At 36.4% G+C, this 13,569-nt stretch overlaps 1 protein-coding gene across 1 annotated transcript; it reads right to left on the bottom strand.

The window, feature by feature from the left end:
- Window positions 1-9,345: 9,345 nt before the first annotated feature.
- Window positions 9,346-11,885, bottom strand: LOC127637055 (insulin gene enhancer protein isl-1-like). The gene is made up of 5 exons (XM_052117910.1): window positions 11,774-11,885; window positions 11,412-11,601; window positions 10,314-10,567; window positions 9,916-10,199; window positions 9,346-9,434 (listed from the first exon to the last, which is right to left on the bottom strand). Exons 1-5 carry the CDS (start codon window positions 11,790-11,792, stop codon window positions 9,354-9,356), a joined length of 828 nt encoding a protein of 275 aa, XP_051973870.1. The 5' UTR covers window positions 11,793-11,885; the 3' UTR covers window positions 9,346-9,353.
- Window positions 11,886-13,569: the final 1,684 nt, after the last annotated feature.

Here is a 13,569-nt window from a genome sequence, read left to right as displayed (position 1 = left end):
TAGTCCAGAGAAAGGTCTGTTTATTCATCCTCTTGGATAGCACACAAATATGTTACCAAAATGGTCAGGGAGGCAATGTGTTTTGATGTGACTGTTTATGCAGTGCAGTATTTACAAAGTACTTCTGGATCTTCATACCAACTCTCCTTTCCTCTCTGATTTTTTTTCTCCCACACAGACTTTGGCCAAATCAGATTAGACTGTTTTACCCCTCGTCGGAGCAGTTTGAACAGCACTGCAATTAGGCTGTCTCGTTACTTCTGAAAAGCTAAACAAAACGTCCATCTTGAGACGTTTTATACCCGGGACTGAAAGCCCCATCTTTTGTATTATCAACTGTAATCATCCTAATTATCACCATTAATGATTAGGGCAGCTGTATGTCTGAGGCCTGGCAGACAAGACATTTTGATAAGAATGGGAAAATATCTGCAGTTCTCACACAACTGTTAAAGCTATCAGATTCATGGTCAGCCACAAGGGGCAAAGGGTGAGTTTTCTACCCACTGTGGGAACACTGGTGTCTGAGATGTGAACACTACTTGCTTACCCTTCCTCTTATTGTCTGTCTCTTTCTTTCTTCCTGTTTTACTTTCCCTTATTATTTCCCACTCTTTTAATCGTTGTCTCTTTGTGAGACTCTGCAATTAACCAATAACAAAATGTGAATGTTTCAAATAAACACATATGCTCCATGTGTCCAGTATCTCTGCTGGTTTAGCTGGTCAGCTAGCTTGGTATGCTAGCCTGCACAAAGAGGTTCTAGTGGTCAGTTTGTTTGTTTTTAAAGGGGTTTTGAGTACTTGTCAGTAGGGAAGTGCCTGAAGCCAAATACCCTATTCGGAAAAGCACGAATAATGACTTCAAAACTAATAACGGATTCATTCGAATAATATAAAAAATATTTGTTTGACTGATAATCCAAGAAACACAAGCAAAAAGCGACATTGAAAAATGAACATATTCTAAATTACAATGAATTTTATATATTGTAATATTATAAATTTAACTAAATAATGGTGTCCTATCATAAAAATTCCTGATAGACTTACGGGACTTTCGCCTGTTTGTGGGCTGTTTATTTATTGTATTTCTTATGAAGCTTGAATTTGTTTTTATTATTCACTGCAAAATGTGTGTTGACACCTTCAGCTTCCAGAATAATGTTGTTATACATGCACAGATAATTGAAAATTCTGTTTCATGCAGATATTAATATCAGAAAAACCTGGAGAAACCACAACATATTCCACAGTTAATGTAGCCTACAAATTCAGATTCATCTGGTTAGACAAAAAATGATAAATTATTATATAATTAAATAATCATTGTAAATTAATAATAATAATCTGTATACAGAGACCGATATAGATAATTTTGTCATATGAACAAATACAGATACAGATAATGGCTTCCCTGCACACCCCAACTTGTCAGCTGGGAGAAGAGCTGCCCAACTAACTAAACCAGCTAAACACCAGCTTGGTATGCTAAAACCAGATTAAACCAAACCTCCTGATTGAATAAGTTTTGTTTTTGTTTCCCAACAGTACTAGTCATGCTTTATCTTCCCTTTAAAATATAAATGAAAGCATATTTGGCGAGATTTCTGAAATGTTTTCTCCCCGTCAACTTGCTAACCTCAGATTGTTATCGTCTTGAACACGGAACAGCTGTAACGCAACAGGTTCTGCAGGCGCAACTTTAAAAATGGCAGGTGTTTTGTCTGCCATCTAGTGGCGGCTAGTAGTTCTTACACAGAAGGCTGCTGCGTGTGTATTTTGTTCATGCAAAGGTGTTTAACCACAGACCAAACACTTTACACTAGTATGCAACACTTTACACTAGTATGCAACACTACACTAGTATGCAACACTTTACACTAGTATGCAACACTACACTAGTATGCAACACTACACTAGTATGCAACACTTTACACTAGTATGCACGATGTTTACTTTGTTTTACAGAATACCGACTTTTAAAAGCATCTCAATCTTGAAATATGTAATGTTATTTTTTCTTTCTCAGAAAATCAATGTTTGTTTTTGAATGAACAAAGTTCAGTTTTACACTGTTAAATTATTTAAAAATATATATGTTGCATGATTATTTTTCATATATTAATTATTGCTTTGCTTACCACAGCAATATATGCATATCAACACTCACAAGGTTTGTCTAATGGAAGATTTAATCTATGCATTTCATTTTCAATTTTATGATGATTTTCCTTCAACCTGAATTGAGCTTTCTTTAAGCATATATGTGTGAAGTATTATAGTTGGAAAAAAATATTGCTCAATTTACTTTGATACTGTTGGAAATTTGTCAGGCTATTGAAATGTGTATATCATACAAAAAGACAGTATATATTGTTTTTTGAGTGCACCATAAACATTCAAAGAATATACAATAGGCATATTGTCAAAAACATATTATGTAAACATATGAAAAAATACACAATGACTGTGGGAAGTTTTCATGTGTAAATTTAATCAAATGACAATTGTAGTAGATATCAAGATAACCAAGACTCCTATTTGTAGGATTGTGTAAGCTGCACACTTATAAACAACCTTACCAAAGCATTGATTGGTTCAATGGGTTTTAACATACATTTTATTGCATTATAATAAGAGCTAAATGTAGTTGTAGTTATTGCCAAAGCTTATAAAGAATATCTGTGTTAGAAATATATTACACTTAGTCAAAGGAGACCTCATATTTCTCATTCATTGTGTAAATGAACAAGAAATACACCAGGGCAATGATGAAAGCTCTGAGAGCAAAAAAAACAAACAAACAAAAAAAAAAACACAGATTTGATCAATTAATGAATCTCTTTCTGCAGGATGAATTGCCCTGTTGAAGTGCAGCACCTCTTTCATTATTTGATCTAGAGCACAAAAGGTGTCTGTTTGGGGTTGAGAGCCCAGAGCAACAGTATAAAGCATTCAAGATCTTTTCAATTTACCCACATCAAGTCCAACAGAAGAGAGAAAAGGGAAATTAGTGAATGCACCCATCTGATTATATCATGGTTCGTAGTTTAAAACATAATGCATTAGAAACATCCTGCATTGTGATCACAAAACATATAAACTAGAATTCACTGAGAGAACAATTTTGAAGACAGAAATCCTTTGTCCTAGAGAGAGAGACTCCTTTTATATTTGTCTACATCCATTTCTTTTTAATCATTTTTACAATGGACAGTGCATATTAATGTAATGCATGATTTTCTGCATCTATCATTGAAGTTGCCATTAAAAATAGCCTAATACTGGCCTGTCTAATTTTTCATGGAGACAGGTTGGCTGCAACATTTCCTAAGACCTCAGTGCTTTGTACATTTACATTGTCTTACAAATGACTTCTAGAACTCTGAATCTGATTTTGAGGTTTAATCAATGAGTAGACCAAGCTTAAATATGGTGCTTTAATCCTGTCACAGAAAAAAATAGTAAAAACAAGGTAATTCTAACTTTATCTCTTGCAATTGCAAATTTATATCTTGCAATTTCGAGATTATACTGTATCTTTCAGTAGCAAATTCATATTTCAAGTTTATTTATCTCAACTGAGACTTTATTTCCCACAATTGCAACTTATCTCACAATAGCAACTTAATATCTTGCCATTTCAATTTTCTATCTCGCAGTTGCGACTTTGTGATTGTGACCTTATATCTCAAACTGTGACATTTTTCGCAATTGCGACTGTACTTCTCGTAATTATGACTTTTTACCTCAAAATTGCAACTTTATTTCTCCCAATTGCATCATATCTCAATTGTGACTTTATTTCTCACGATTACGACATTATATCTCACAACTTCATGGTTACTGTTGTAACCTCCGTTCCCTGATGGAGGGAACGAGATGTTGTGTTGAATGTAGTGACACAAGGGGTCTTTCTTGAGAGCCTTGCATACCTCTGAACTTGAGAAAAGGCCAATGAGAAATTGGCAGATAGAATTTGCATGTTCCGCCCCCGGACATACGGGTATAAAGGGAAGCGGGTGTGCATCTGTTTTTGCACTGAGGAGCCGAGAATAAGGTACGGCCAATCACAGTGGTAGGGCTAGTGTCGCGGCAAAGGGGACACAACGTCTCGTTCCCTCCATCAGGGAACGGAGGTTACAACAGTAACCATGACGTTCCCCTTCTGTCACTCACTCGACGTTGTGTCGAATGTAGTGACACAAGGTGTCCCATTTCAAAGCGCCATGCACTAGACCGTGTTACGTGAACTGCTGACACAGGTGCAAGCAGGCTGCTGCATGCTAGAAGCAACTGTACCGGCCGCACGTAACCCTCCCCAATGCCCCCAGAAAAAGGTGTCTTATACAGACCTTAGGTTCCCAGCACCGCTAAGGGGGGAACAGGCGCTACATGACCATCATGGGAGCAAGCCAGCCAGCTGTGGCCATTCCCCGTTTCTCAAATAGAGCGTAACGCTGCTATCTTAACGCTATGAATTGCATCAGGGAAGGCGATCTTTCCCGATCCTATTCTTTCAAGGGGAAAAGACCCTGTGGAGACCACATCCTGCCCGGACTAGGGGGAAGTGACATGTGGCCAATACACCACATGGGTTGTTAAGCCACACATGGGAGTGATGCTTTGGCAGGTCCTGCCTGATGAGGGTGGAGCTCTACAAACACAGCGACTGGGGGCAGAGGGACTGCCCAAGGGAGACGCGGGTCCGCCGACAGTGGGATCGTACCGCGGAAAATACATCACAGGGAGTTGCCTGAAAAGGGAATTAAGCCTGTGGAGCCCTACCCCAGTAAAGAGCACTAGTGATTCTGGTCGCCACTGAATTCGCAGGCCAGAAGGCTAGGGACAATGACCCAGTGAGCTAACCTCTGTTTGGAGATGGCGTTCCCTTTCTGCTGTCCGCCGAAGCAGACAAAGAGCTGCTCAGAACATCTAAAGCTCTGCGTGATTTCCAGATAGATACGCAAAGCGCGAACCGGACACAGCAACGAAAAGGCTGGGTCTGTCTCCACCCGGGGAAGCGCTTGCAGTTTCACGATTTGATCCCTGAAGGGGGTCGTAGGAACCTTGTGCACGTAGCCCGGTCGTGTCTAAGGATGACGTGAGTATCTGCCGGACCGAACTCCAGGCAAGTGTCACTGACAGAGAACGCTTGCAGGTCCCCAACCCTCTTGATGGAAGCAAGCGCTATCAGGAGGGCTGTCTTCAAGGAGAGGGCCTTGAGCTCAACTGAGTAAAGAGACTTAAAGGGGGATCTCTGAAGGCCCGAGAGGACCACTGAGAGATCCCAGGAGGGGAACAGGCTTGGCAGGGGAGGGTTCAGCATCCAGCGCCTCTAAGGAACCTGATAATCAAGTTGTGCTCACCCGAGGACTTGCCGTCCACTGCGTTGTGGTGGGCCAAGATAGCGGCTACATACACCTTCAAGGTGGAGGGGGACAGCCTTCCCTCCAACCTCTCTTGCAGGAATGAAAGCACTGACCGAACTGCGCATCTCTGCAGGTCTTCAGACCGGGAAGAAAACCAATTTGCGAACAAACGCCACTTTAGGGTGTAAAGCTGCCTGGTAGAGGGAGCCCTAGTGTCAACTCATCGACACAACGTCGAGTGAGTGACAGATAGGGAACTTTATTTCTCGTATTTGCAACTTTATTTCTCATAATTGCAACTTTATTTCTCGTAATTACAACTTTGTCTCATTTTTTACAACTTTATTTCTCATAATTGCCACTTTTTTTCTCATATTTAGAAAGAAAGAAAGAAAGAAAGAAAGAAAGAAAGAAAGAAAGAAAGAAAGAAAGAAAGAAAGAAATACATATGGTCACGAACAAGATATTTATGGCTCATTATTACGATTGTTTTCTTGCTCTTGTTCTGAGCTGCCATCCAACAACATTTTGAAAGGCCTGTGATGGAATAGTTATGAAATTCACACCAGAATACCAAACAACCCCCATACTTTAGAGAAAAAACTCCTGTACAGAAGCATAAGATGCTACTTTAATAAGTAGAGCTGGTAAGATCTAATGAAATGACAACAACATGACTTTTATTCACAGAACTATAAAAAATAAATAATAATAAAAAACAGATGGAGATGTACATGAATATTTTAATCAAATCAATTCTTAAAAAGAGTTTAAACTACATCCATTCTGGGATACAGCATGTAAAAAATTAAGTTCAGAAAGTTAACAAACAAATAAAAAATAAAATATAGTTTCGTGAAAATGCTGCATTCAACGTTTCTCTGAAAATGGTTGATCAGTGTTTCCACATCTTGTTTGTCATGCTAATAATAGATGTACTTTCCTTGTTATGGCACATTCACTAAATTAGCATTTTAATGAAACCTTTTCAAATATCTAGCTAATTATGGTAGAGGCTTGATATTTCTCACTCTTTTAGCAACTTGACAAATAAAAAGGTCGGGGCAAAGATGAAAGCTCTGAGAGCAAAAAGTAGAGATTTGATCCATTAATTCATCTCTTTCTGCCAGGTGAATTGCCCCAGTGAAGTGCAGCACCACTTTCATTATTTGCTCTGGAGCACAAAAGGTTGAGAGCCCAGACCAATGGTACAAAGCACCATCTCTAAACAAGATCTTTTCAACTCACCCTCATGCAGATCAACAGCACAGAAATGGGGGAAATTGGAGGATGCATTGATTTGATTATGGTGCGTGATTCAGTTCAAAACACAGATTTAATGTTGGAGGGGCTCTTGATATGTGCCCACAGTGTAAATTGCACCATAGAACAGCACACTGACAGACTGAAAATCGAGCACAAAAAATACTTCAATTTTCTTTAATGGAACAGTCTTAAATACAGAAATCTGCCCTAGGGAGACTTGTTCATTTCACAGATCTCATTTTCATACGCTTTAATGGATTGTCTTACAATTGAAGTTACCTGATATGTAAATGATTTGTGTGTGCTATCTGCTGCCTTCGTGATTCATAGGTATGTTCGGTAGGTAAAGTTAGGTGATGTGCTGAAATGACTTTATCATTTCCATTTATATGAATCTGAATATCTTTGTGGAAGTGAGTGGAATTACTTCACCTCTTTGATCATAAATGCGATGGGGACGTTAATGAAGTCCATGAAGGTCAAACTACAATTAATGATCAGATAAATGTATTAGATAAAGGTCAAAGATCAAGAGAACCAAGGTGATAGACTGATTCTGCCAGTAGTCAATTAAAAATCCCAAAAATTGCAGTCTTGGAAAGAGGTGGCAATCCTCACTTTTATTAGATGATTGTTTGGAGTTTTTGTTTAACACATTGATTTTTGGTTGATACATTATAAGACAAAAAAAATTATAAATGGTAAACCCATCCAATTTTTTAATTGTAGAAAAAGTGTCTAGTAATCAATAAATATATTGAAATGTATCTATTATAACAAAATGACAGGTGAACAAAACAACATCAATATTTAGAATGTGACATTATTACATAATATTTCAGAAATAAATAGAATATTGAACAATAAATATTCTATTAAATCTATGTAATACAATAAAATACCTAAACATGGACAATACATTTTATCAAGTATATACACTAAATGAGGCACACAGGTCCATACACAAGCCATGTAAAACGTAATATGCTTAGAATATAAAAGGAATAAAATACATAGAAATTGACCATAAAGACAAATACTTTTTCACCTTCTATCCCTGTATGGAAAGCCAGAGATTATGTACATCAAACACACCATAATAACACAGACACAAATAAAATGCACACTGTATGACACCTTTAGAAATCCTAATAAACTGAATAAGTCAGCTTGATAATTATATACAAGTCCTTCAAATCCCATTATATACAAATAATGTTCACAGTGTTTAAATGTCAAACAGAGTCTGTTTTATAGTAGGAGAAAATTAATTCACTGTATTGCTCTGTTTTTAAAAATGTTTACTCATTCATTCCGGTGGGACTAGCAGACAGGCTGTTGGGTGTCAGGTAGGGTTGCTCAGATACCAAAAATTTGGCTTCGGTATGATACCAGCCCTGTTACCTCGGTATCGATACTAACTCGATGCTTAGGCAACAAATAAAAAAACTCCGATTTTTGATGAAATTAATTGTCTACTGCATAAGGTTTTATAGATATGAATTATGCCTTCTGTTTGAATTTTTCTGGATTCCATGTTAAATATTTTAATTAAATGTTATGATCAAATTGTGTTTAATCAAATGCATACTGTACAGCTTTAATCAATTTAAAATATAATACTTTTATTCATACTATATATATATATATATATATAGTTGAAAAAAATACAAATGCACAATAGAGCTTTACAGTATTGATGAAAACATTCAATGAAAACAATCTGATTGTCTGAGGCAAAAGCCTGCCATGGCTGAATCACAACAAACTGATATTCAGTACACTTTCTTATGTGATATATATTGCTTACAGATAATAATACTACTAATATAACCATTTAATATTACTTTATTTTTACTATGAGTATTATTGCAACAGCTTTGTATATTATACTTTTATACATAGTAATATGTTTCTGTCATAATGTCTTCAATTTCACAAATCCAGTTAAATAGAGCTCTAATTTCAGAGGGACTTTTATTTTGAAAGATCTTTGGAGTTCTTCCTGTTTGAGAAGGGTTTCTTATATCAAGCTTCCCGTGACTCGCGAGTTGAAATCTCCGAGCTGCAATGGAGAAAGAGTTCATTATAGAGTTCACAGCTGTTTATACACTCAACACACTGATCTGTGGCTCTACAGATGGATACTATTGGACACACTGCATGAAAATCAAGCATTAGTAGTGTGTGTGTTGCATTGGTGTGTGTGTTCTTGTGCGTGACTGTGTGTGTTTGTGTGTGAAGGAAATGACAGGGCAGAGAGGCGCCACTTATTCATACTGTGGCACGCAGCGAATGTGACTGTATATTATTTAATTAAATTACATCCTTCTGCTGTTAAATGATCACACTTGGCCATATAGATGCATTTTTATGATTATTTTCAAATGGTCTTTGATTTCATCTAAAAAATCTCACATTATATTACATTTTGCTAATGGCAGCATCATTTATTATGGTTCTTAAATTAACAACAAGATGATATCGCACCATTTAAATGTTTTGGTATTGTGATATTTAAGTAGTACCAGTATACCGCACAACCATAGTGTCGGGTACCAGAGCTGATACTGACTTAACTTCATTTCCAGCAGAACAGGAATCATCCTTGGATAAAGAGAGCTAGGAACCAAATCAAAACATGTTAACAACAGCACATACAGCATCTTTTATTGATTATTCATAGTAAAAGTAATCCTTTCTGTCTTGATATTTAGGTGAGTAGTTTCCATGGTGAGCTTATGAACATGTCACTGTCCTGACTCTCTGGAAGAAGAGGCTCCTCAGAAATGTCCTAAATGATGAACAAACCATGCTCAAGTTCAATATTTTAAAATGTCAAAGTCAGTTTTTACAATCTAGATGTAGATCTAACTTTCCTGTAGCATTAGATGATGTTCTCTTTAAACACATTTTAATAACAATTGGCTAAGTTATGTCATAAGCAGGGGTTAAATTGGTCCAGAACGGCATTCCGGCACCTCCAATTAAAACAAAATTTCAAATATGTTTTAGGGTTCCAAAAGCTCCAATTTAACCCCTGGTCATAAACCCTATCATGTTGAACATGTGGCTAAGAGCCAGGGACAGAACTAGAATGCAATCTTTGGTTGGGCACTTGTATGTTTTGGAGGTTACATCGTTGATAGTTTCGGCGTTGAGGCAAATCTAAGGGGGCAGTACTGAATTAAAATATTTTGTTAAAAATATTTATGAAAAAAGTTACAGGGACATAAGTGTTACTAAGGGAAGTAATGAAGTATCTGCTCACTCACCAGGCAGCCCTCAAACAGCTTCTGTGTGTGTCTCATGATTAGACTCCTTTTCTTATCTTTACACCGCTTGTTCTGGAACCAGACTCGAATGACCCGGTGGCTGAGGCCCGTCATTTCCACCAGCTGTTCTTTCACGAGGGCATCGGGTCTAGGATTAGCACTGTAACAGGTCTGTAGCATGCGGAGCTGGGACTCGTTGAGAACCGTCCTCACGCGGGTAGCCCTTTCTGACCTCTGCTTTGAAGACCAGGGAGGACTTAACCGTGATGCAGATTTGATGTCTTCTGTGATAGACAGAGAGAGGCTTTCCCTCAAACCATGTAAACCAATATGTCTTTTCTCTCAAGTTAAGCATTGAAAACATTTCTCAAATTGAACTGTTTAGTCTCCAGACTTACCTGACTCATAAACAGGGTCCTGAGTTTTGAGATGTGGGTTATTTGAAGTACTCATTAATTTGTTGGAGAGCTTCTGATGGTCTGTACAGAACAGTTGGCTGTCCTGCAGAACATACTCATCTCCAGGGAGTAATTGACGATTGCAGCTCTCGCATAGAAAACACTGCGCATGATAAACATTCATTCGTGTTTGCATGGCATACTCGTTTCTGTTGAAGGCTTTGAGGCATTTTGCACATTTAATAGTGCATAATCTGAAAGACAGAGAATAATGAAACAAACATAGAGTCAGGAGATTTTTGAGTTGTTCCTGAATATTAGGCAAATAATATTATATTTTACAAAACAAACAATTTTATAATAACATGTAAACATTAAATAACCTATATTAAACATACTGTATACTGTATTAAGACTTGACATTACAATTGTAAATATAATTAATGAGCCTACATTAGTAATAATAGGCCTACTAACAAAGTCTCTTTAGAAGTTACTAAATAAAATCTTTACATTTTAAGTACACGTTGTTCATTTACATTACTCAGTGTTTGTGTTATTACACTGTAAAATGTAAGAATATAATGCAAACTGTGAACAAATCCTATATTAGTGTGTTTTTAAAAATGAATATAGGTCCAAACATCTATAACAGTAAAAAGACAAACAATCCTTTCGATTTGTTGTAAGTAACTGATAAGATATAAGCAGGTGAATTAAACCTATTCAAATCTAATGCACTTGGATTAAGTAGTTGGTCAATTGAAACATAAAAACAAACCAAATTACATTTTTTGTGTGTATATATATATATATATATATATATATATATATATATATATATATATATATATATATATATATATTATAGTAATAATATATATATAAAAAATGTGTGTGTTTGTATATATAATTATTATAGTAATAACAATAACAGCTCATCAAAATATGTACACATTACGTTGTAACATAAATAGTCAGTAGGCTATTATTTAAATCGGTGCACACGTGAACACTGTACTTATACATAAATGTAATAAAAAAAATTACTCATTCTCTGCATAGCATCGCTCAGCATTCCCTTAAAATAACACGCACCTACTGTAATGTTCTTTACAGAAGATTTTTCCATCTCTGATGAAGCACGTGCAGGACTCGTCCAGATACTGCTGGCACTCTGCGCACTTCAGACACTCCGCGTGCCACTCCAGATCAGGAAAAACCCGCAAGATGAAGCGATCCAGGATCTGATGCCCACATCCCACGCAGTATGAAGACAGCTTATTTCCTTTAAGAAAACATATATGCCGACATTATTTTTATTTTCCAATTTGTTCATTATTCGTAGTGACATTTTTAACAACAAGACCGATTTTGTTAATAAAGCTACTCATCTGTATGGTGATTTCTCACCTAATGCTAGTTTAACACTTTTTTTTTTTTTTTTTTTGACAACATACTTTTTAGTGGATCTTCCATGTCGGTAAGCGAAGTGTCGTTATCATCTAAATATAATTTAACGCTCACACTTTATCGGGACGACAATGGTACGTCTCGCTTAGTGTGCATTTATGGAAGCTATTTTGATATGACGTAAACGAGAGCTCATGTAATATTCAATCTCATTACCCACCCTCTTTTACTCCGACACGCCCACTGTCAACAGGTGAAACGCTTTGTTGCTTTTCGCTGGTGATTCATTAATGAAACATAACGAAAATAATTTTCAGAGAATGTATGAAGAGTAAATAGAGTATATTATATTATTAAATAATTATGATTATTATATTTTTGTGTTTAAGTTGGCTAGGTAACCAATTAAAGCAAATCTGCTAATGAATAGAGAGCCTATATGTGTTTATATTGATTTAAATATAATGTCGTTCAAACACTATTGGCGCTTAAAGGTGCACTCAGTAATTTTTTCCTGATTAAAAATAAATTCCTAGTTATTTTGCAATATGTGCATAAAATCATGACCAGTCACATGAGATGGGAATCCAGTCATATCAGTAACTTTATAAAAGCTGTTTTATTCTATATGGTGAGGATCCGCACATGAGGGCTGCCATGCCAGAATCGCTCGCTTAATCTCAGTAACTGTCCTGCCATTGAACACTTTCACTTACGGATTAAATTAATCATGGCTAAGAATAGTGAATTTCTACAATAGCATTACTGAAAACTGTAACTGTCGCTGTAACTGAAAACGATTGTGTTTGAATGATGCTGAATCCTTGCAGGTGTCAGTGTAACCAGCACCTTTAAGAATTGAAAGTGCATACAACTAGGCCAGTGGCCAATTAAAGCCCCTTTCCTCAGAAACTAAGAGTGTCTGTCAACAGATTACAATAATTAATCACACTTTATTTTGGTTAAAAAAGTTGTAGACCTCTATCTTGATTTTATTTATTTTATTTAATTATTTCAATTAAGTTTATTTTAATACAATTCATTAATAATCATCTTACGGCCACCTTGGAAGTTTGTTGAGGCCCTGACTACCTAGTTGAGAACCACTGAACTATTGTAAGCATAGCTTACATGCAGCTTTTCTTGACCACTTGAACAAAAATATAAAACATTTATTTAACTTTTATTTTTAAACTGAACAAATACTTTTGTCACAAAGCACAGCAGGTTTAGTCTTGTCTGCTATACCTTTATGTGCAAAATCTGAGTTTTTTTCTCCACACTTTATTTAATTTTATACTATAACCAATTTGTTGTAATGTAGTTTCAGAGTTACGACACTTTTTGAGCACTACAGTTTTCCATGAACTTTTCAGTTGTTTGTGATTACAGCATGAGGATATTTTCATATCTAGGAACCAATGCAAATAATTTATGAATTTAACAGGACATATTACATGCAGCCCTCCCCCTTGAGGAAGACCAATTTGTGTCCCATAAGAAACAGTTAAATGGATAGTTCACCCAAAAATGAAAATGTTTTCATCATTTACTGAGCCTCATGTCATCCCAGATGTGTATTACATTCTCTATTCTGCTGAACACAAATGAAGGTTTTTAGAAGAATATCTCAGCTCTGTGGGTCCATACAATGCAAATGAACAGTGGCCAGATTGTTGACGCCCCAAAAAGCACATAAAAGTTATACAATCGGTTTGGGGTGAGAACAGACCAAGATTCTCTTTCAGAATGTACATAATACATACAGTAATAATAGTCATTCATTTCTAGGACTTATGCAGGGCTGAAATCATCAGGTTTTCCATGACTGTAGGAACCCTTT

This window comes from Xyrauchen texanus, chromosome 44, assembly GCF_025860055.1.
Source record: "Xyrauchen texanus isolate HMW12.3.18 chromosome 44, RBS_HiC_50CHRs, whole genome shotgun sequence".
Classification (NCBI taxonomy): Eukaryota; Metazoa; Chordata; class Actinopteri; order Cypriniformes; family Catostomidae; genus Xyrauchen; species Xyrauchen texanus.
Note: the sequence above shows the minus strand (reverse complement) of the source record. Positions and strands in the feature narration are given on the sequence as shown.